General features: G+C 40.8%; 1 protein-coding gene across 1 annotated transcript in view; it reads left to right on the top strand.

Moving 5' to 3' along the window:
• Positions 1-14,870: 14,870 nt before the first annotated feature.
• Positions 14,871-25,631, top strand: part of PLCL1 (phospholipase C like 1 (inactive)) — a 359,403-nt gene continuing 348,642 nt past the window's right edge. The window contains exon 1 of the mRNA XM_065880806.1: positions 14,871-15,113. Coding sequence (XP_065736878.1) covers positions 14,871-15,113 — 243 coding nt within the window. The remainder of the gene's footprint in view (positions 15,114-25,631) is intronic.

Raw genomic sequence — 25,631 nt, forward strand, 5'->3', positions numbered from 1 at the left:
GACAGTTTTACTTCTTTTCCAGTTTGTATTCCTTTTATTTCTTCTTCTTCTCTGACTGCTGTGGCTAGGACTTCCAAAACTATGTTGAATAATAGTGATAAGAGTGGACATCCTTGTCTTGTTCCTGATCTTAGAGGAAATGCTTTCAGTTTTTCACCATTGAGAATGATGTTTGCTGTGGGTTTGTCGTATATGGCCTTTATTATGTTGAGGTAACTTCTCTCTATGCCCACTTTCTGGAGAGTTTTTACCATAAATGGGTGTTGAATTTTGTCAAAAGCTTTTTCTGCATCTATTGAGATGATCATATGGTTTTTCTTCTTCAATTTTTTAATATGGTGTATCACATTGATAGATTTGTGTATATTGAAGAATCCTTGCATCCCTGTGATAAATCCCACTTGAGCATGGTGTATGATCCTTTTAATGTGTTGTTGGATTCTGTTTGCTAGTATTTTGCTGAGGATTTTTCCATCTATATTCATCAGTAATGAATATAGGTCCTTTTTTGGTAAATCCTTTTCTTCTTTTGTGTTTCCCACTTGAGAAGTTCCCTTAGCATTTGTTGTAGAGCTGGTTTGGTGGTGCTGAATTCTCGTAGCTTTTGCTTGTCTGTATAGCTTTTGATTTCTCCACCGAATCTGACTGAGATCCTTGCCGTGTAGAGTAATCTTGGTTGTAGGTTCTTTCCTTTCATCAGTTTAAATATATCGTGCCACTCCCTTCTGGCTTGTTGGGTTTCTGCTGAGAAATCAGCTGTTAAGCTAACGGGAGTTCCCTTGTATGTTATTTGTTGTTTTTCCCTTGTTGCTTTTAATAATTTTTGTTTGTCTTTAATTTCTCTCTGTTTGATTACTATGTGTCTCGGCATGTTTCTCCTTGGGTTTATCCTGCCTGGTACTCTCTGTGCTTCCTGGACTTGGGTGCCTATTTCCTTTCCCATGTTAGGGAAAATTTTGACTATAATCTCTTCAAATATTTTCTCTGGTCATTTCTCTCTCTTCTCCTTCTGGGACCCCTATAATGTGAACATTGGTACATTTAATGTTGTCCCAGAGGTCTCTTAGGCTGTGTTCATTTCTTTTCATTCTTTTTTCTTTATTCTTTTCTGTGGCAGTGAATTCCACCATTTTGTGTTCCAGGTCACTTATCCGTTCTTCTGCCTCAGTTATTCTGCTGTTGATTCCTTCTAGTGTATTTTTCATTTCAGTTATTATATTGTTCATCTCTGTTTCTTTGTTCTTTAATTCTTCTAGGTGTTTTTGTCTTTAGTTCTTCTAGGTCTTTTTTAAACATTTCTTGCATCTTCTCGATCTTAGTCTCCATTCTTTTTCTGAGGTCCTGGATCATCTTCAGTATCATTATTCTGAATTCTTTTTCTAGAAGGTTGCTTGTCTCCACTTCATTTAGTTTTTTTTTCTGGGGTTTTATCTTGTTCCTTCATCTGATACATAGCCCTCTGCCTTTTCATTTTGTCTATCTTTCTGTGAATGTGGTTTTCGTTCCACAGGCTGCAGGATTGTAGTTCTTCTTGCTTCTGCTGTTTGCCTCTGGTGGATGACGGTATCTAAGAGTCTTGTGCAAACTTCCTGATGGGAGGGACTGGTGGTTTGTAGAGTGGGGTGTTGCTCTGGTGGGCAGAGCTCTGTAAAACTTTAATCCTCTTGTCTGCTGATAGGTGGGACTCAGTTCCCTCCCTGTCCATTGTTTGGCCTGAGGTGACCCAGCACTGGAGCCCACAGGCTCTTTGGTGGGGCTAATGGCTGCCTCTGGGAGGGCTCACACCAAGGAGTACTTCCCCGAACTTCTGCTGCCAGTGTCCTTGTCCCTGTGGTGAGCCACAGCCATCCCCCCCGCCCCTGCCTCTGCAGGAGACCCTCCAACACTAGCAGATATGTCTGGTTCTGTCTCCTATGGGGTCACTGCCCCTTTGCCCTGGGTCCTGATGTGCATACTACTTTGTGTGTGCCCTGACAGAAACAGTGGAGGGCACACACAGAGTGGAGTCTCTGTTTCCCCCAGTCCTGTCGAAGTTCTGCAATCAAATCCCACTAGCCTTCAAAGTCTGTTTCTCTGGGAATTCCTCTTCCTGTTGCCAGCCTCCCAGATTGGGAAGCCTGACATGTGGCTCAGAACCTTCACTGCTGTGGGTCGACTTCTGTGGTATAAGTGTTCTCCAGTTTGTGAGTCACCCACCCAGTGGTTATGGGATTTAATTTTATTATAATTGCGCCCCTCCTTACGTCTCCTTGCAGCTTCTCCTTTGTCTTTGGATGTGGGGTATCGTTTTTGGTGAGTTCCGGTGTCTTCCTGTCGATGATTGTTCAGCAGTTAGTTGTGATTCTGGTGCTCTCTGCAGAGGGTGTGAGCGTCCGTCTTTCTACTCCGCCATCTTGAACCAATCTCCAAGGACTTTGTTTATAAAACAAATATAGGCACACAAATGCCTCAGTTTAATTTAGGCGTTCTTGTGATACTAGTTACTTTGGCCCACTGAATTTATTAGTTTGGTTTGGGTACAGCTTATTTGATTATGCACTCAAAATGCAAATTTTCCTTTTGCTTGTTCCTTTTTCCTTTTGAGAAAGTGGACTCAAGCAATGGCTGTCTAGTGTAGGGGAATGCCTTGGGAAATACCTTGACAAATTTGAATTGTTCTGATGGCTTGAATGCCTTGACTGCTGTGCTGATTCCTAATGAAATGGCCCAGTTCCTCTTCATGAGTTTTTTGCTTTGCTCCTGTTTACTTTCCTAGACTCTCCTTCAAGCTTCCCTTTATGATTCTTCTTTCTACCATTAAGTTCCTTCCCATCCTTTCCTCATGGTAATTCATGGTAAAGGATTTCCTTTCGTCCTCAACATGTTTGATGAATACTTCCTCCATCTTCCTATCCTAATAAAACATGAATAGGCCCTGAGGACCTCACTCTTCTGCAGGGGTCTCCACACTTTAGTTTCACTCTCTTACTGGTTTTTGAGGATATCCATTTTATATTTATTTATTTATCTATTATATGTATTTTTTTCTTTACTAATATTTATGCACATCATAAAACATACACAAAAGAGTTTTTAAAAAATGAAGCAAATATTTCTTTAAAATGTTTTGTCACTGGTCATGGTTGTTTTCAGAAGTGAATGTGTATCTGCATGTCAAAAAGTGAAAAAATTATTTTGGCTGACTTCTTGTCAGATATATGGTCATTGTTTTTTCCTCTTAATACAAGCAATTGTGTCCTTGTATTAAACAGGAGAAGGGTCAGCTCTGCTATTTTTGAAATGCTCACTAGAATTATCTTCAATTCAAGATGTTTTCCAGGAATATTTTAAGCCATCCATCCATTTTGGGTTAGTTTAATTTAAACTATACAATATAATTTAAAAATTTATTTAACTGGATTTATGTACCAGGTAACGAGTTGGCACTGTCAACTTCTCCAAGTTCTGGAACTCCCAATCATCCCTCAAAATACCTCTTTCACCCCCATAGGGATCAAGTGGTGGTGTCAGTGGAACCTGCATATTAACATGGGCAAAGCTTGATTTACTTCTTATTCAATTTAGATAAGTATAAATATAAGTCCTAATATTTTCTTCCCACATCCTCAGAGGGGAATGGCCAGAGGACCATTGCTTTAATTTAATAGTTTAAGAAAAATGTATTGAATGCTTTTTTTGTATCATAGGGTCAAGTTCAAAATGTACAAAAATGAATAAGAAATGAATTTTACAGCCTAAAGCAGAAGGCAGACACACTTAAAGAGATGTATCAATGTAGTATAGTAGGTACCAACATATTAATGGAGGGTAAAGTGTAAGCTGTGGGTTTTGGAAAGGCTTCCTGGAAAAGATGAAGTCTGAACTGAATTTTGCAGAAAGAATAATGGTTAGTTCAGTGAAGAGAGGTGGGAAAGACTTTTCGTGTAACCAAAATGTGACAGCATGAAACAGCATGTGGTATTCAGTGGACTTTAAGTAACCTGATAGTCCTAAAGTATGAACGAAGAGAAGTGGAGTAGTCAGAAAGGAAGCCAGGGATGTAGATAGGAGCCATGGCCACATACGCCAAAGAGCCTGGACCCTATTCAGCTGGCACTGGGAAGCCAATAAAGCTTCATAGTGGGGAGTTGGGTTTTTTTCTTTAGGTAAGTCCCTCTAGCTACAATATGGAGTGAGCATGGGTATAAGAACATACCACAAAGTCACTATAAACAAATTAATATGTATTGGATGGGAATCAGAACAGAAAACTCAGAAGTAGACTGAAGTACATGTAAGAATTTAATATATGACAAGAAGGATAATTCAATTCAGTAAGAAAAGAATAGATTAGTTCATGAAGAAAATAAAAAGTAGACCACCATCTTATTTTTTAAAAATTTACTTAACTTTGTACACACTTATATAGACATACAAACTAAATTTAAAAATAAATTATAGAAAAACCAAATACTTAAATGTTAAAGAAAAGCAATAAAAAATCTTACAAAAATGGTAGGAGATTACATGTACAATCTAGGCATTGGAAAGTGTTTCCTAACCAATGCTGAGAAGAGACATATTTGATTATATGAAAATTAACATAATGTATATGCAAAAATACCATAGATAAAGTCAATAAACAGTTCTGGAAAAAATGTTACAAAAGCAGATAATGTAATAACTGTTAACATCTATAATATGTTGGTTGGGTTCTCTGAGAAGCATGATGAGTTAGAGGTACAAAAGGTTTATTGGAAAGTAACACAATAGAGGAAAAAGGGAGGGGCAGGATTGGGCAGGAGGAGCCTAGGTACAAACCTGACAAAGTCTCAACCAGCCCAAGGGGCAGCTCTGAAGCAGTGATTGCCTGTTGGAGGAGTCCTGCCATGGTGGAAATGGCCAGGACCCATTGGCTGGAGATTGCCCAGAGAAGAGAAGAGCTTGTCCTCAGCCATCAACACCTCACTCATTCATTGGCAAGGGGCTTCTTCAAGAAGAATAAGACCATGGGTCAAAAGTTGACGTGGACCCTAAGTTACTGGACAGCTGAAGGCTGCCAGTGAACCATACGCCTTGCAGCTGCAGAGTGAGCCCTTTATTGAAGCAGAATCTGAGTGTGGCATCTCTGTGTTTGAAATCTAACTCTCACGAACTGAGAAGAAAAAGGCATTTAATCCAAAGGAAAATTAGGCGAAGCACATGTATAGTTTACTGAAGATTAAGTCTAAATGGCCAAGAAACATTTGAAATGTGCTTAGTAATCTGGAAAGTGCAAATTAAAATAATGGAATATAATTTTATACCTATAAGAGGCAGAAATTAATGAGAACTACAACACTCATTGGGATGGAATATAAAGTGTTGTTACTCTTTGGAAAATCTATCTGGCATTATCTAATAAAATAAAAAATACATATACCCTTAGACCCAAAATTCTACTCTTGGGAATCTATCTGATGGAAATGAAATGACTGATTCATAAAGATGTGTGTACAAAAATGATTATTACAACATTGTTTGTAGTGGTAAAAAATTAGACATAAATTGAATACCCCAAATAGAGAAATGCCTGGATGAACTATGATATATCCATACCATGGACTATTATGCATTAATTTAAAAGAATGAATTAGTAGATATTGCGGATGAGGTGGTGGGATCCTTACCAGGTATTGTTGAATGAGAAAAGGAAGTTTCAAAAGAGTATGTATAAAAATGTCTCCCCCTGCTTTTTTTGTAAATCAAACAATGACAAAAACACACTCTATTTATATGTGTATATCTACATATATGAATGTAAACCAAAACTGAAAAGATGCATACTAGGTTGTTAATTTGAGTTATTTTGCAAGGAGGGAGAGGGTTGAGTGGTTTGAGGAGTAGAGAAATGTGCAACACAGGTAAAAGAAGATTAAAAAATTATATGAAAAAATATGCATATGATCATATTTATGCTGTTATTTCTAAATCTCTTAAGAAAGGCAAAACCAGGCTTATACAGCTTGCAGGAAAGAAATAAATGAGAAAAATATGTCACAGAAATGGAAATGATCATACAAAATTTTATTGAATATACAAAAATTTTTTAGTTTTTACTGGTTTAATAGATGCCAAGATTGTTTATTTGCTGCGCAAATCAAACAGTATCTGGCCATATGAACCAATAGCATGGTTGTGGAAAGAACAGGGCTTTTGGTAAATTTATGTGTCTGTATCAGGAGAGTTTAGAGACTACTATAGTAACAAATGACCTCCAAATCTGAGGGACTTACCACAAAGGTTGCTGTCTTGCTCATGTTTCATGTTCATTGCAGATTTACTTCAGCTCTGCACCGTGCCGTTTTCAAGATCCAGCCTCTGTCTGGTGAACAATTAATACTGTGGCAAAGGAAAATGAGATCATGGTAAGTATATGCTGGCTCTTAAATCTTCTGGACACAAGGAGTTCTTCCACTCATCTTTCATTGGCCTAAGCGAGTCACATGCCTGAGCCTGCTGTCAATGGCATAGAGAAGCATCAGTGAACATCTCCCAGAGTAGGATGATCTGCTTTACAACAAAGAGTATTAATGAAGTATTTTTATGTGATCATAATAATGAATGTTGTTAATGATTGGTGAGTGAGCAGAATTAATGATGAGAAATAAGAGAAAATATTTTTTATAATTCATTAAGTGCTTGTTTCTCATCCTCTGGGTGTACAGGTAAGAGACACCCCTTTCGATTTTAATTTAGTTTCAGTCACAGATCACAGACTATTCTTGACATTTTCAGAACACAAACTAAAACCATTTTAACCTGTATTTTGCATATAGGAAGAATTCAGGTAGATGGAAGGGTAAGATTCTATTGTATCCACATATTTTATTTCTCTGAAGTTTAGAATTAATAGCAGTAGGTTGATGAGAAATGTAACGTTTATCAAAAATCAGAAAAATATTCCTTCCTTTAGAAGTGATAGTCTGGGGACTTCCCTGATGGTGCAGTGGTTAAGAATCCGCCTGCCTATAAAGAGGACATGGGTTTGAGCCCTGGTCCGGGAAGATCCCACATGCCGCAGAGCAACTAAGCCCATGCACCACAACTACTGAGCCTGCACTGTAGAGCCAACGAGCCACAACTACTGAGCCCACATGCTGCAACTACTGAAGCCCGTGCACCTAGAGCGCGTGCTCTGCAAGAAGAGAAAACACCGCAGTGAGAAGCCCGTGCACTACAACAAAGAGTAGCCCCTGCTCACTGCAAGTAGAGAAAGCCCGCATGTAGCAATGAAGACCCAACACAGCCAAAAATAAATAAATAAAATAAAAAAAAAGAGAGAAATGATAGCCTGAAAATAATAGTGTTTGGTACTTTTTGCTTAGAGTTTAAGTATTTGCTCCTAAAGAATCTTCCAAATAAATTCTATCTGCAGCTATCAGTTTAGTTATTGAAAATTCAGTTTGGCTAGCAGAAACTTTAAAGAAAGCTCTGAAACCTCTCATTACACTAATTATAGTATTGTACTATGTTTGTTGTTTGTTATCTCACTTCACAGTTTCAATTAAATTTTAGTCCTGTGCTTTTGCTCAATATTTCAGATGATTCTTGCAAGATGTTTTTTCCCCTAATCTTTATTTTTTTTGGCTGTGTTGGGTCTTCGTTGCTGTGCGCGGGCTTCCTTTAGTTGCGGTGAGTAGCGTCTACTCTTTGTTGTGGTGCGCGGGCTTCTCATTGCAGTGGCTCCTCTTGTTGCGGAGCATGGGCTGTAGGTGCGTGGGCTTCAGCAGTTGTGGCACGTGGGCTCAGTAGTTGTGGCTCCTGGGCTCTAGAGTGCAGGCTCAGTAGTCATGGTGCACGGGCTTAGTTGCTCCGCAGCATGTGGGATCTTCCCGGATCAGGGCTCGAACCCGTGTCCCCTGCATTGGCAGGCGGATTCTTAACCACTGCACCACCAGGGAAGTCCCTCCCCTAACCTTTGAAAACAATTGTGACATTATCTGAACAGTTTCACCAGGACATTTTATAAAGAGCAGAGAATGGCAAAATTCCCAAGTGCAGTTCAACAGCTGTTGCTCCTCCACTGTGGGTTAAGGGTAGAGGCACTGTGTCCATGGTGACCTATTTGAGTCAGTGAGGGTGGGAACTGTGAGATTCTCACAGAGGTTAATGACAGAGCAAATGCTAGCAATCCAGTTTTCACTAGACATTTGGCTTCTTAAGGGAAATTTATGTTTTTAAAGAAAGGATCCACTCTCTAATTTCCTCATTTTAATAAAGCAGATAAACTTGTGCTAAACCAGAGTTATACATCTGAAAACTTATTTGGAGCCAAGAAGTGCTTACAAAAGAGACCATACTTTACTCTTGTCTTACATTTTAATTTAGAACATGCATTATGATTTTGTGCTTATTTAAATATCTCACTCTGCTTCTTCCAAAAGATTTGAGGTAGGCTACAGCAAAGGCATAATAAGGCTAACAAAATAGGTATAAGAGTAATACATCATGATCAGGACTTCCCTGGTTGTGCAGTTGTTAAGAATCTGCCTGCCAGCAGTGGTTAAGAATCCACCTGCCAATGCAGGGGACATGGGATCGAGCCCTGGTCCGGGAAGATCCCACACGCCGTGGAGCAACTAAACCTGTGTGCCTCAACTACTGAGATTGCACTCTAGAGCCCACGAGCCACAACTACTGAGCCCCTGTGCCACAACTACTGAAGCCCACGTGCCTAGAGCCCATGCTCCAAAACAAGAGAAGCCACCACAGTGAGAAGCCTGTGCACCGCAACGAAGAGTAGCCCCTGCTCTCCACAACCAGAGAAAAGCCCGCGAGCAGCAACGAAGACCCAATGCAGCCGAAAATAAAATTAATTAAATAAATAAATAAAAGAATCCGCCTGCCAATGCAGGGGACATGGGTTCGAGCTCTGGTCCGGGAAGATCCCACATGCTGCGGAGCAACTAAGCCCATGCGCCACAACTCCTGAGCCCACGTGCCGCAACTACTGAAGCCTGTGCACCTAGAACCCGTGCTCCTCAATAAGAGAAGCCACTGCAATGAGAAGCGTGCGCACCGCAACAAAGAGTAGCCCTGCTCGCCACAACTAGAGAAACCCCGTGCAGAGCAACAAAGACCCAACACAGCCAGGAGTAAAAAAAAAAAAAAAAAATTAAAAAAAGTAATACATCATGATGAAAGGAAAGGAGTGCATTAGAGAAAGAAATATGACTCTATATTTTCTTCTAGTGGGTCATGTGATACTGACAAGCATTAATGAACTTCATGTCTTGGCAAAATTGGAGGAAGAATCCCCATCACATGCGGATGAATTAGATTTGGGGTTTGTACCTGGGGTGGGGGAAGAGGAGGAGGAGGAACCTACCCCATATTCACTCCTGTATCGCAAGTGTCAGGCATTGGGTGTATGTTTGATTTGAAGAGGTTTATATTATAAAACCATACCTGGAAACAACTCAAGTTGTTAAATAAAATAAATAAAGAAGAGAAACAAGTTTTCATAGGGGTATCATTAGTGCCATTCTAGTGGTACTTTTCATAAATGCCTTTGTGGCTTCTGCATCTGTAGGGAACATAACCACGACCTGAGCTCCAACTCCAGGATCTGTGTCAAAGTAAATTAACACATAGAAAATAATTCAACACTGACTCTATTTTTAAAAGACCTTTGCCCTGAACATACAGACTGTTCCCAGACGACTGGCCTGGGGCTCCTGATAGTATATTTTAGCCTCAGGGTCTATGTGGGGTGATTCCTGAGGGGCAGTGGTAATGGACAAACACCTGGGCATTCTGTTCTCATGCAGGTAGTACAGGTTTGCAGCAGCCATCAGACATTGAAGAACATTGTCTGTAATTAGAGATTTCTTAAATATTTATTGTCTTTCAGTACTTGGAAGATTTATTAAACTGATGAACCTAGATCTATCCTAAACAATTAGTAGCTTCTCATTTTTTTTTTTTTTTTTGGCTGTGCTGCGTGGCTTGTGGGATCTCAGTTCCCTAACCAGGGATTGTATCTGGGCCACAGCAGTGAAAGCCCGGAATCCTAAACAGTAAGCCACCAGGGAATTCCCTGTAACTTCTCATTTTTGTAGGACTGTTATCAAGAAGTGGAGTGTCCTACTTAGAAATGAAAGTAGTTGATTTTTATGTTTTAGTTACTGAAATAGAAGGGATGAAGGAATACCTGTTGAGAAAAGGTAATCTTGAATTTTAAGAGGTTGTATTAAGTTTTGCTTATCTTTCATCGACTTAGCATATATTTGCTCTACTATAATACTTATACTATAAATTACCCTGCAAATTGCTTTTTCTTGAACTAGCAAATCAAAATGACTACAATGTGTATTGGGGAGCTCGGTGACTGAATATAAAGATATATGTGGCTCATTTGAAAATGCTGTACTCATATTAAATGCATCTTTGAACTGGCTCTTAATATCAAAATATTCTTTCTTACACAGGATAGATCCACATCTATCCTGTGATGTGGATCACAGGATAAATGTGTTTCCTCACACACTGATAAATCAATCAGCCTTATACTCCATCATGATGAAACAGAGGTAATGCTGGTGTTAAGAGAAGAGGTAGTTGTGCCTAATGTGAGTGGTCCCAGATTTGAAGGAGTGGTTCTTCAGAATAACTGAAGTCTCCAGGACCATCCCGGGACTTGTACCCCATGAGAGCCTTGTGTAGTACAAAGAGCCACAAGCTTCAAAGTCATCATCTGGGACTCAAATCCTGGTTTTGTCACTTGAGCAAGTGAATTGACCCTTTTGATCCTATGTTTCCTTATCTGTAAAGAATTCTTCATAGAGGATTACCTGGTACATGGAAAGCAGTGATAAGTTCTCTTCCCAACTGTGATTTCCTGGTAATGTATGGAAAGTCTTACTATTCTCACTGGATTTTTCTTAGGCCCAGGGTTCTGAAGTGACTAACCTGAGCTGGAAGGACTACATTGACATACCAAACCTTCAGTTCTGGGCTAGGTATTTTCAGGTTTGCTGCAGCTGGCTAGGTTCCCATCAGTTGTTTTTCAGTCCAATTCTAGATTTCATGTTACTCCAATTTATAAGCATCCTTCTAATTTTGCAACTACTTGCTTTGGGTCTGCTCTGAGTTTTGCCCTAGGATGGAATTCCAGGATCCTTGACAATAAGAAGTCCTCAGTGACAGAGCCCTTTTTCTTTATCAGAAGTGGTTGTTTTATTCAGCTAGAGGACTGCAAATGTAAAGATTCTGTCCACAAATATTTATTGAGCACCTACTCTGCCAGGCGTGGTTTTGGGAGCTGGAGGTACAGCACTGAACAAAATAGACAAGTTTTTTATGCACATGGAGATTACATTCTCCATTTCAGTGGGGCAGAGATAGGAGGTCAGCGTGAAAGACTATATAAGTAAACAATTCCATGGACAGGACAGTTTATTTACAGTGATAAAATCCTATGAGAAAACAGAATAATATGAGTAACATGGTATGTGTGTGAGGTTGAAGGGGCAACTTGAGACTTGGGGTCAGAGAAGACCTCTCTGAGGTGGTGACATTTGAATTGACAATTTATGATTCTTACTCACATCCCTTCTCCCTCTCCCTCCCATTCCCCCAACTTCCAATTTGCCCATGAAGTGGTTGTCACATTACTTGGTGAATGATTGGGAGACAGGAGTTGTGGGTCATAGTAACTTGGAAAGGGTTTTTTTTTGAATGGAGGGTAGGAGTGTTTATATGGCTGTTGATCTGACCGAGTCTGGCTACACCTTGCTCTCAGTCTTGGGAGTGGGGCCACAGAGTAGAATCTGTGTATGGGTAGGAGCAGGTTCAATGGAAGGTTCTTTATTTTTAAACTGCAAACATGAATATCAAGAGAAGCCTTCTGAGCTTATGCTAGAGGACAACAGTATGAAAGACTTGATAGATCAGGGTCCAACTATATTCTCAAGGCAGAATGAATTAGACAACAGTCTGAACAGATGCTCAGAGCAAAGATGTGTGTGTGTGTGTGTGTGTGTGTGTGTGTGTGTTTCTTTACATGAGGGTGAGAGAGAAGGCTGCTAAGGGAGAAAAGAGATAAGAGAAGATTTCAATTGGCCATCATCTAGTTGAAACACAGAAAAAATTTTATACACTGCATGCTATACTTTCTGGTTTATTTTTTTGAAGATCACTGACTGTAAATGTTAGTAAGGTGACACTAATTTTTCTTTTTTTTTTTTTTGTGGTACACGGGCCTCTCACTGTTGTGGCCTCTCCTGTTGCGGAGCACAGGCTCCGGACACGCAGGCTCAGCGGCCATGGCTCACAGGCCTAGCCGCTCCGCAGCATGTGGGATATTCCCGGACCGGGGCACGAATCCGTGTTCCCTGCATCGGCAGGCGGACTGTCAACCACTGCACCACCAGGGAAGCCCCTGGTGACACTAATTTTAATATTAAAAAATAATATCAGGATGGTATGCACAAACCATTTACATGGGAAATCCCTGTAAATGACATTAATATCATAGAACAAGATGATGAGTGAGATAACCACAGTTTTACATTTTTCAGAGGACAACCCAAGAATGGAATTTTTATGAGGGTAACACAGAAAAATACAGCTCTGAAAGCAACTGTATAAGACAGAAATAAAACATAGTAATACTTGAATACCAAAGAAAAAAGTGGTAGGTTAAAATAGGTTATATTTGTGAATATAGCAAGTAAAAATATTTCTGAAGATGAAGGACATGTATGGTTGTTTTAAGTCTGGGTGACCTTCTACTTCCTCTTGTTTGTGGGTTATAAGGGCAGACCAGTTGAAAGGAAACTAACTGAGTTTCCTCTCCTGTCTTTTACATATGAGAAAGAAAGAAAAAAGCATTTGCTATTATGGATGCAGTTCTCAGAATCTCACTAGAGGGTGGTGTTGGTTCTAAAACCAGAGATTGCTAATCTGGTACATTCATTACCAGGCTGCATTTATATTTAAAGAAAAGGTAAAATCAAGTCTTCTCAGTCTTCCCTAAAAGTTGGTAAATGTCAAGTCTGAAAACTCCCAAGGGCCTCATCCAGTTCTGGCTGCTTGCAGCCCTAGAGGAGCCAGATAAAGTAGTGAAGAGATTACCTGAGGAGTTAAGTGGCAGATTCTAATTTCACCTCTTGCACTAACTAGTAGACAAGAAACTAAAGCTCTGTGGGCCTTCTTCTCATCTGTAAAATAAAAGGGTTGCGCTAGATGATCCCTAAATCCCCTTGCACCTCTAAAATTCTGACATTCTAACAAATTCTGGGTCTAAAAGGCTGAAGAATTTCTCATGTTCTTAGTCAAAGGAACAAGTAACATCTCAAATTATAAAATTATTAATAATTAAAATATAATTTAATGTTATAAATAAGGTTTAACAGAGATTCTAATATTAAAAAGCCTTTAAATTAAAATGTCAAATCTTCTGTCCTACTAGGGAACCTCAGAGCCATCCTTTTTTCACCTACCTGAACATTTTGTGGTTAATTTCACTGCCGTAATGCATCATTCAAGGATATCGCTCCTCTTGCTAACTTGCTGGAAATGAGGCAAAATATGTTTATATAGGATTATCTAGAGAAAGGAGGTTGAACCATTCATTATCAAATAGGGATATTTTAGGATAGAGATTAAATCCCCTACCTCACCTTGTGCTTAGCCAACATGCATCATATCTACGCTTTGTGAGGAGCCACTCACCAGAGGATTTAGTTGGTTTGGCTTCCTATTACCCTCACCTCTTTTTATCTGATTCCATTTCCTTGTTATATTTATTCACATTGCAGAGTGAACTGAAGATGTTTACACGGAAACTGAAGCAAATTATCCAACAACAGGGTCCCAGTAAACCCTAATTTATCTCTGCATGGACTTAACTTCTAAAGGTGAGAGCCTGCAATTAACCCCTGATGGTGCGAAGCTGCACTCCGCGTCACCCCAAAGGCTTTGACCTTGATACTCAACACCCCATTTCCTCCAAATTGCTTTGCTTTGCAAACGAAGGTTTCCTTTCCCCCGCCTCTGTCCCATCCCCGGATTTTGTTGCAACTTCAGGTTCGTTTCGAACATCTAAACTTCCCAAAATACACACGGAGCGCCTCCGGGTGCGCACACGCGCGCTCTCACACCCCACTCGAGTACACAAGCCCGTCTGGGTCGGCTCCGGGTTAGACAACACATTCCATTCTTCGCGCTTGGGCACACCCCTCCCTAGTGGGGATTGGTCGGGCCGACCCCCCCCTCGGCGAGGCGAGGCTCCTAAGAGGCCCAGACGCCTGCCAATCCCCACGGGCTGTCAAAACAAGTCCTTCCCTCCCTGTCACAACAGAGCGGAGTGGAGGTCGCCGCCGCCGCCGCTGCCGCCGCCGCCGCCGCCACCGCCGCCGCCGCCGCCGCTGCAGCTGCCGCAGCCGCCGCACTTCCTGGGGCCACTGCGCCGCCATCCGCGGGCAGGTGGTTGGTGCGCCGGGCAGCGGTCGCCGGGCTCCAGCCCCTCTCAGGCCGCGCGCGTCCCGGCCTCAGAGGTAGCCCGGCCAGGCGCCCGATGCCTTTTGTCTGGCGCAGAGCGGGCGTTTGCATCACGTTTCGGACACCTCCCTCTCCTTTTCGCCTCTCCTTCTCCCTGCCGCTCACATCTCACTCCCGCCGCGGTCCCCCCAAGGACTGCCGGCCTCCTGGATCAAAGCCCGCGGACGTCTCTACTCGAGCGATGTCTCCTCTCCAGAAAGTTGCCGCCACCGCCGCAGCCACCGGGCGGTGAAACAAAGTCTGGCGCGGTCGCCTCCCGGTGCATGAGCGCACCCGTGCCCAGCGGCTGGACTCCGCTGCCGGGCGTGCCGCCTCCCCCCGGGGAGCCCGAAACGCGCTCGGCTATGGCCGAGGGCGCAGCCAGCAGGGAGGGTCCAGGGCCGACAGACGCGGCCGGGAGCGAAGACGACCCCCGAGTGGGCCCGGACGCCGCCTCCGGGGACGGCGTGGCGGCGGCCCCTGGGGGCCAGTGGAGGGACCGTCGCAGCGGAGTCGCGCTGCCCAGCGCTGCCGGGGCCCCGGCGGACAGCGAGGCCGGCCTCCTGGAGGCTGCGCGGGCGACCCCCCGGCGCAGCAGCATCATCAAGGTAAGCGAGGCCGCGCGGCCCCGGGAGCGTGGGTGTGGATGGTGGACCGTGGATGGGTCACGGGCCGGGGCAGGATGTATGGTGTCCGGAGGCCACGCAGGCTTAGCATTGTTTTCTCCCATCGCCTTCATTACCGAACCTTCCTTCCTTGTCCGGAGGTTCCCAGACTCAGTTCTTGGCTGTGAGAAGCAGAAGTGACTTTTTTCTTGACAGAGGAGGAAAAGTTCCGCTGTGCGTCTTTGCGTTTTGATGGATGCTTTTCCTCATCTTCTCTGAAAGTTTCGCTAAGCCGTTGATATGCGGAGGAAGGGAGGACTCAATATAAATGCAGACCCGCGGGATGGTTGTGCACTGCTCTCCAACGAGAAGTTAGCTTTTGCCGCACAGTAAAGGAAATGCACAGTTTACCCTCAAGTGAAGCAAAACAAAACAAAACAAAAAACCCCAAACCCTCGAGACTCAAACTGTCCTGAGATCTCACGAAGCGTGAGCTTTCCCCGTAGGCAGGCAGAGTTTTCAGTGGCCCCTGCAGCAAAGTAAAGAGCGATGTTGGAGCCCAGAGTTTCCGCGCTGCAGAGAGCGCAACCGAAAAGCAGCCAATCCACCAAGCAGCACCCCGGGTCCTTGTGGTTACCACCACATGCAGGGAAAACGCTTCTCGACCCCTCAACTACCAGTCAGGGTTTCTCTCCATCCATCTTCCTTCCACTTGGGGCTTGTTTCCTGTTTGAGATTTCATCTTGGTTGCATGACATCGGGATAAGGTCCCCTGGAAGTCAGAACCCTTCCACGGGCTTTGGAAAAGGGCCTTTTAGCATAAATGCATGTGGGTAATCTTCGGTACGTGACGTTAAAACCGATCTTGGTAGAACAGTCAGTATGAAACTACTTCCATGTAAAAGTAAGCCAAAGATGATAATGAAGGATGGACTTGGAACTACTTACTATTCAATGTACTTGTGTTAATACATTAAAAACCCTTGCTCAAGTTTAAGCTGTGTATACACCACATAATACGTGTCTCTTTCTCAGGCTCTAAACTGGAGCTCCTAGTGCCGGTGTGGGTGGACTGCTCCCCTAGTCCATCCATCCAGCTCCAAGTATAGTCTAGGCTTTTCCCCAGTACTGACACATGGAAGTTTAAAGCCACACAGGGAGATTTCTATATTAAAAGAAGAGTGGGTGGTAGTTACAAATGACTTGTAGTAGTTTCTGTTATTTTGTGACTTTCAGATTATGTGAAAAGAAGTGTTCTATTCTGGGTGTGAATTTGGATAAAAAGGAAATGATCACTTTTTTTCCTTTTAACCCACAGGTCAGAAAGCATATTGTTTTGAATCTTAAAAAAAATCACAATTAGATAGCACACATTTTGGAATCTAAGATATAGACACTACACGTGTTGTGTGAAAACAAGAGCCTCAAGATAGCTTAAAATATACCATCATAAAAAGCAGTGGGCTTTTTTGTTGTGTTGTAAAAAATGAAAGTAACAGAGCATAAAGGAATATACAAATTCTTGCAGCTAAGTTTGCAATTTTTAAATTTTAGTTATGTGCTGATTGATATTCTCAGAAGAGTCCTTGCTAAGTAATGATGCCTCTGTTGTTTTGAAGTTTCTTTTTGTGACAAAAAAGGAGGGAGACAACAGAGTAGCAGCTTGATTCTTTCCCTATTTAATAGTAAAATAAATATTTAATAAATGACCTTTAAAATTAAAGATACCAGAAAATGAAGTGAATTATTATTATTATCTTAAACTAACTCTTATTGAAAAAGTAATATATGCATATGATAGAAACAAGTGTTGCAAAGGAGTTTGAAGGGAAAACTCCCAGCCACTCCACATTCCCACTTACATGGTCCACCCCCATAGCTGTTAACACTTTCTTGTGTATCCTTCCAGTAATATTCCATGTATATATAAGCATATGTATCTGTACTTATCTGTGGTGAACTACTGATGCTGCTGACTTATGTAATAAAGTTTCTCTAGAGTTTACAGGCCTCATATCTTCAGATTTGCTCCAAACATTTTGATGTCTAGAGGGTTGTCTAAGGTCATTGTGGTGGGTCTGTTAATCTTCAAGGATAACCTGGTAGGTCATTGGTGGGTAGCGGTCCTTGGGGTCTATTCCCAGAGCCCTTCATTATCTTACAGTGGGGAAAGAGGCAGTTGGTGGACTCTGTGCCACTCCCTCTCTGAGATCAAGGACCTTTCTGTTGACATCTTGAATCTGCTGCCCCATGGTTTGTTCACTTTAGCATAGTAAAAATGAGAATTTCTAAAAAAGGTCTAGATCATATAAGAAATAAGTAGCACATGTTCTGTATTGAGAAAAGATTGCATTCTTCATAGTTTTGCCAAGAGTTCTTTTTATTTGGCACTGAAACATACACAAAAAAGAAAGGCTCTAGTACATTTTATATTAATCAAACTATTAAATGCTGTTCCAAACAGCCTCAGTACAGGGATAATTGATATTCATGATCATAACTCTGAGCCACTGAAAAATTGTGAATCATCAAATATCAAATTATTTTCAGCTCAATTTAGGTATTGTTTCTAGTCTAATTGTTTGACTGCTAATTCTCTATAAACATGGATATTAGATAAATCAGAATAGTGCATTCCTCTATCATGCCACAAAACAGACTGTCTTGTATATTAATAAAAGGAATGTTTTCAGTAAATTTGCCCTCCCTAATTTGCGAAAATATGTGTTTAGTTGAGAAAACAATTTCATTCTGAGCTGATGAAAACAATAGCATTTATCTTTACACATCTTTGGAAAGTCTTCTTTCTACTATAATTATGTTTCTTCCCTTATATGCCCAGTCCTAAATTTTAAAAAATTTAATGTGAGAGTTAAACTAGGTTCTCTTTAACCTGTCCATTTTTTCCCTGTGTTTTTCTGTGTGAGCTTTTGGACAGCATTGACGTTGATAAATGTTGCATGTTTTTTGGTAAGTGCATTGTTATATACCACAATATTGCAATAGACTCCATCTTAATTGCTTCTTCATGACTTGTGGTTTAAAATTGCTTCTTCATGACAAGTTAGTTACATGCAAGGTTGATAATATCTAAAAATTATGTACTGTTGTAGGTTCAAATATATTTCTACTTAAGGAATTAGACCATTTAACTATCTGGTACTTGATATCAAGTTTATACATTTAAAATATTTAACATTTAGATTATAGTTTACAGCTCTATAACTCTATAATAGAAATTTTTGGAAACAGAAAGCAGTGTAGCTTATTCCTTATGCCAGATGGCAGGAATTGAGATATAAAAGAGCAGTTGTGGGACTCCCCTGGCCGTCCAGTGGTTAAGACGCTGCACTTCCAATGCAGGGGGCGCGGGTATGATCCCTGGCTGGGGAACTGAGATCCCACATACTGTGCGACCAAAGAAAAAAAAAAGCAGTTGATTTGGCTCCCACTATATGTAATGTATTGAAGAATTCTACTTTTTTCGATTTCCTTTTGATTCTACTTCAGTACGAATTCTTGAGAAGAAATTATCACTTGGATCCCATGGACATAGGTGTGTGGGATGAAGATAGGAGTTGGAAATGAGGTGCTGAGACGTGGAGTAGTGACTTCCATGTTGTTCATGTCTCTTATTTTATATTATGGCCAGTCTCATTCTGTTATGTTCATTGTGGGGCTGGTGTAGTGAGTTTCTGAGCTGCAGCCTCAAAAATGCACCTTGGGTACCTGTTGACCCATGTAAAAATTATGGCTCTCCTCAAACGGGCAAGGGAAATTTTATTCACTTTTATGAAATGCTGCCTACTATGAGTCAAGTACTAAACTAGGAGCTTTCATACATTATAATCAATCCTCATAGCAAACTCTTTAAAGTAGAGAAGGGAGGCATGGACAGCTACTGATGCAATGTGGAGTCAGGATTCATACCCATGTCTGCTTAACATGCTGATTCTCAGATGCAGAAAGCCCATAATCCATGAATACTTTTTTAGGTTAGAAACAACATGAACATCTAAGAACGTGGCATATTCTTCGGCTCCCAGGCTTGTGGGTAAACTATCTTGTCTCAGCTCCACCTCTCCAATTCAGAACACCTGGAAATGGATGACTCTAGAAAGGGATTGCTGTTCCTTTTGTCTTTGGTCATTTTGTTAGGCCTGTACTGTATTTTAAAAGGTAGAGCAGCTTGGCATATTAAACTAGCATTATTTTGAGATAAGTAGGATTGTACATTGTGAGTAGAAAAGAATCATATTCATATTATCATTATCACTCCAGGAAGAAGAAAGGCAAGTTAATTTTGAAAACAATATAATCCATCCAAAACAAAACAACATAACAATTAAACTATTTTAGTAAGTGTGCTTAGTTCCTAAAGATTTCTTAATTTGTATTTGTGAATTTGTGATACCTGTTACTGGCAAGGATATTGTGTTTTTCCTTAACCACACAACTTTGTATTCAAAAGTTTAAAATCTTTGAAAGATAATGTCTGCTTTCTTAACTCTTTCACACTGACTTGTTCAAAAGCCTGTTAACAGGTGCTAAATCTATACTAGACTAAGCTCAGGCAGTATGTATAAGGAGGGACACTTGTATCATTGTATAGTACTATGTAATGGTTAGAAATGATAGATTATATACAGAACACCTTCCCTGTGAGATGTTGAGGAAGATAAAAGCACAAGGAAGTAAAAAAGAGACAAAAGCCAAACAAACAGAAAACCCCCTTTACTGTTAGCTGGGACCAAGATTACAAGACAGAACTCTAGAAAGCTGGACCTGATCATGTTGTAGGTACTTTTCTCTGAGGCTCAAGTGATTTCAAACCAAAGCAGGCCAAGTAGCCTGTGTTCTTAAAGCCCATATCTTTCATCTCAGATCTGACAGCTGATGATGAGGGTGGGCTGCTCAGGAGCTCACCCCATCGGGCTAAAGAATAAGGAGTCAGCAGGAGGAGAATGTGTTTCCCCTCCAAACCTCCCTTGGCTCAGGCTGGGTTAGGGTCTGGCTCAGGAAAAGGGCAACTGTGTGGGAAGAGTGAGTGTAAACTGCCTTGCTCTGCTCCCCTTCAGGTCAGCACGTTGTTGGGTGAGGGGAGAAAGAGGATACCACGCCATGTGCACTCTGACCTTTATCTCCTTTGAAAACTTCACCTCCACAAAACAGAGTCTATCAATGTCCTTGAACTTGCATTCTTGTAACCATTTATCATGACTAATTTTTGGAGGCGGTAGTAGGGGCAGAAGTGGGGGATGAAGGTTAGCAGAGTCTGTGCTCCCCCCTGGAGACTGACATGCAAGATGCAAAGACATCTTCAGCATTTAGTGAACTCCCCTTTTGAAATACTTTGGAATTATTGATTCCATGCTATAATTATTATACATTTAGATATGTTATTAATAATTAACTGCTTATTTTGATGTTTAATCTAATAGATAAAACACCTAGTACATCTTGCAGAGATTTTCCTATTGAGAAATTTTCTTATAGCAAATGCTTATATAAATTGTATTATGAGTCTGGCATTGTTCAGTTAATGTGTATTAATTCACTCAATCCTCACAATAACCATATGAGTTTAGTATTTTTAATTGTTATTTCCCTTTTTACAGTTGGAGAGATATGACTTGCCTAAGGTCACACAGCTAGTAAATGCAGAGTCAGGAAATGGACCCAAATGGTCTAGCTCCAGAGGTTGCTTTTAATCTTTATGCTGTACATCCTCCTAAATAATATTGATTTAAACCTTAGCTAGTATGCATGAAATAGCAGACATTATATAGCTACCTTAAAAACTAAGTTTAGCTGACAAATCGAAAAGAAGCAATTCTGAAAACAACTTCGGGAAACTCTGATAAGGATTCTTTGATTATGTTTTTTTAGCTTCTTAACCTTTCATGTAAAATACCCATGACTTTACAATAATATCGTACACTACTTTCCCTTGAGACGACTGGAAGTCCTCTTAGTACATTTTTACTCTTTTATCAGAATTAGCATCTTTACTATGTAGCAAGAATTTATGATCCAACTTTGCTGTAAATTACACAGGCTAAGGATGGACTGTTACTTAATCAATGCAAACTGATATGATTTATTTTATAGTTTGATAGTTTTGTCTTCCAGCATCAGTAAATCAGTAAGGAGTATCTGAGTTTCTAATCCAAGGAAGTTGGAATTTTGATAAGTGGTAGTGGATATGATGCTTTATTATTAATATTTCTTCCTAATTACATTTGAGGTAGGTGAGTTCATCACACATATGAGGAATATCTGAGGAATTCCATTAAACTGAAAGTCTGTTTAATCATTTACTTCCTTTTTTGGGGAGTGGAAGTTCCAAAAAAAAAAAAGGGAAATTTAAATATGTGAGTATGTCATGAAATTACTGTGCTTGTGGCTACTTTATTGTGTTGATGGTAGTGAGTCCATTCTGCTATGCAGAGATACAGTACCATGACCAAATCATACCCAGAGGTTTGTCCCCATCACTTGGAGACTGGCCAGGTGTTAAAGGCACAGTCAACTCTCTTGTTGAAACACTCCTCATATGTCAGGTTTAATTAACTCTCTGCCATTATATTAAATTATTGAAAGGACATAGGACTTTGGCTTTTTCTTTCTCTTCTCTCTCTCTCTCTCTCTCTTTTTTCTATCGCAGCATTTGCACAATAAGGTGTTTAGTCACATTCTCTTAAAGTGGAATTTTTTCTTTTGGAAAAAACAATAAAGCTTTCCCCAAACATCTGAAATTTACAAGAAATATTTTTCCTAATACCTTCTCATGTTCAGTTAGTATGGAATCAACCTGGTTTTGTGATAAATGCAGTCGTATGTATGTGTGTACACACTTAATGCTAGACACATTAGAAGTCAGAAGCCTCAATAGCAGGTGACCTTTTTTCCCCCAGCTTTATGTCCTACAGCTGGGATGATGGTCTTTATCCCAAGACATGTTTTTTATGAAAGTAACTGTGTGGGCTATGAGAAGCCACACTCAGGAATGTTAGCCAAACTCAGAAAAGTTTGATCAGAAGTTGAGATTTTTGTGGTTTGGGGAGAAGAGAAAGAGGATCAATGTGCGCTAAAGAGAATGGAGTTGGATGGGCCCATGTTTATAAATGGAAAAAGTAATGCTTCAACAAATAGCTCTCTACCTAGATCATTCTGCCGGAAGTTGTACATTTGGGAATTCAAATTTTGGGGATTTTGATGGCTTTTTGGTTCTTCTGGAGAGTCTTTTAACTAATTAACACCTCACACCTTAACACACCTAATAGTGAATACTCAGCTTAGGGCCCTTTGAGCCTAGAGATTCCTGGGAAGGATCTAAGAAGGACTGGTCTAGTTTGTTGGTGGGAATGCATGGCCTTAAAGACAAGTTTTGTCTATTTTTCTGTTTTTCTAGCCCTAGCCCTAAGAAAGTCCAAGGAAATTCTTCATAGTTGCACCCTTAGCATGACAGGGTCACCAACACAGAGAAATGGCTTCTGGTAAACAAGATATCATAGCAGTTGGTGTAACAGGATGGAAGTAGTTGTGAGTGCTAGAATTAGCCATCACAGCTTAAAACAAAAGACTCTAAGATTCCATAGACTCAGGGGACCGTGAACTGTTGTGTTCAGCCACCATTTCCAGTCTTACGGAGAGGCAGCCTTTACTACTGCTCTTGTCCACCCCTTTTCCCCAGGCTAAATAAGGGGAGGACTTTGAGGGAGGAGGTAACCTTGGAAGAGGGTTATGGTTTCTGAAGAGAGCCTTTCCCTTCCACTTTCCTTATTTTGGGTGGAAGATCTCATGACCCTTTCTGAAGTTGAGAGAGAAAGGACTCTAGAGAATCATGTGTAAAGATTGGGCAGGTAATGGTGGTGGCATGGAACAGTTCCCCTCTCCACCAAGTCTCCCTGTAAGTTGGGACTGATGCTCATCTCCTCTGGAAGATACTGAATTACCAGACCATCAGAGCCCTGATGCCATCCTGATTGTGGAGGAAGATGGCCAGGCATCTTGCTGTGCCCCACCCAAAGAACCCATTTGAGCATAGGGACTCTAGTAACAAGAGGCTGGGACAGGGGCTGGGTAAGTGGTGGGAGGAAGAGGTCAGTGTCCAAGGCAGATCTCTAAAACCAATATGATGAATATGCAGGAAGAAGGGCACTATCGAGAATGATCAACTCCACTCAGAGTCAGCATTTGCATGCCTGCCTCACAGAGAGAACCAACAGTAAGTTCAGTGTTAACCTGAGGAGCAGAGAAAGCCAACCCAGTGGGGCCTTCAACATCCCTATGATGCCATCTACGGGGACACTGTGGCCTTTCCTATGCCTCCTCCAGCCCAACCCTAGAAGGGAAGTGTAGGGAGGAAGAGAAAGAGAGAAGCGGGTAGACTAGACCTACCCCCAGCCATGGCAACTGCCACCACCATTTTAGCTTGCTTTGGGGGCTATGGGATGGAAAGAGGACCTTGAATTGAACATGAGATTGAAGTTTTAAAATGAATAGGGAAGAGTTTTTAAGGACTTGAAAGAACTCTTCTAATAACTGAAAGAGACTGAAACACTGTGGAATCTGAGTGAGTTCAGTTATTAGTGGTAACTGGAGTACCCAGGGGCAAGGGGATCTGAGATGGTATAGTTGGGAGGGAGCAGTTGTGGGAAATATAAAACTCACTTGTTTGTACTCCAGCAACTTAAGACTGCTTAATTATCCAATTACATTATCATAGAATTGGAGAGCTTGAGATCGTTCTCTAATTCTACCCCTTCACTTACCAAGCATGTCTAAGAATGGGAGAAGGATGGGAGAGATGGTCCACCATCTCTCCCATTCTTCCAGGGAGCCACTAGAGAGATTGTTTATGACACCATGGATAGGTTATGGAGGCTTCTTTTACAATTTCATGGTATAGAATAATAACAGGCACGAACATTGTCAAGATCTTACATTATTTTTAATTCTTACAAGAGTCTGGCAAGACATAGCTATGGTTATCATTTCAACCTTACAGAAAAGGAAGCCAAGGCTCTGTGAGGTAGAGAAACTTGTTCCAGGTCTCACAGATATTAAGTCTGTGTGTCTTTGGTGGGGTAGGGGTGTGGGAGGGCAGAATTTTTTCCTCCCTATTTTCTTTATCCCTCAAACCTGCAACCCCAGTATCCCAAATTTCCAAAAAACAAACAATGATTTAAGAATACATTGATCTGGTTGCATGGGGCCAGTGTTAAAACTAAGTTAAGGTGGTTCAACCCTGCATTGTTCTGCAGTGAAAGCAACAACCACATCTACTGTGCTAGGGACACATATTTCAGTTGAAAGTCAGAAGGATCTAAGAAACAACAGTAGATTTGAGGGGATTGTTTCAGCATACCTTCTAGATTGCAGGTTTAGGTTTCTTACTCTTCAAAACCTACATTTTAGAAACCCTAAATGTTAGTTTTCTATTGTTGCTTTGACAAATTATCATAGTGTCTTCAAACATAAACTTATTATCTTACAGTTCTAGAGGTCTGTAGTCTGAAATGTGTCTCGCTTCGCTAAAATCAAGGTATTGGCAGGGTCGTGTTCCTTTTTGGAGGTTCTAGGGGAAAATCCTTTTTCTTGCCCCTTTCAGCTTCTAGAATCTGCTGCATTCTTTGGATCACGGCCCCTTCTGTTTTCAAAGTCCAGCAACAGCCAGTGGGGTCTTTCTCGTCTCACACCACCTTTAACTTTTAGTTTTTACCCTGCCCCATTCTAAATCTTCTGTCTCCCTCTTCCATATTTAAGGATACTTTTGATTACATTGGGTTCACCCAGATAATCCAAGATAATCTTCCTATTTTAAAGTCAGTTGATTAGTAATCTTAATTCCCCTTTGCCATGGAACTTAACATATTCACCGGTTCTGGGGAATAGGACATAAAGATCTTTGGATACCATTATTCTATCATATCCTGGTTTTAGAACTAGGTCATTATTGTAGTGATGATTTTTTTCCCATTCCAGATGAATTTTATTAGATTCTTTAAATACAAATATAATTTGTCACCAATATGAACAGTCCACTGGATTAAGATTTAGGATTTTGATAGTAGTGTTAATAAAAAACAATTAGTTTATGGATTTTGTGAACATTTCATTTCTAACTGCATCTGCATTTTTACATGATATACTTTTTATACATTAATATATAGAGCTTTAATAGAAAATTAAACTAAAATATCCTTAGAGTTTACCTCATAATAGTTGAATCTACCTCTTTACGGATTTGGAAACTGAGACTTAGGGGGATTACTGACTTCCACAAATCATAAAGCAAATTGGTGGAGAACTGGTACCAACATCTTTCAACTTTTTATGACCTCAACTTCATAAGATTTAAAAAGAAGGAGATTCAGATTTCTGGATTTTATTCTTAGTATATCCTTCACAAGAACTGAAGAATGACTTTCAGGTTCTCACAACATTCTTGTGCATTTGATTTGGTTCTGAGTAGAAAGTACTTCTGAAAACTTTGTGGGAAAATTGATTCAGCTG

The sequence above is a fragment of the Phocoena phocoena genome, chromosome 7 (genome assembly GCF_963924675.1).
Source record: "Phocoena phocoena chromosome 7, mPhoPho1.1, whole genome shotgun sequence".
Taxonomy (NCBI): Eukaryota; Metazoa; Chordata; class Mammalia; order Artiodactyla; family Phocoenidae; genus Phocoena; species Phocoena phocoena.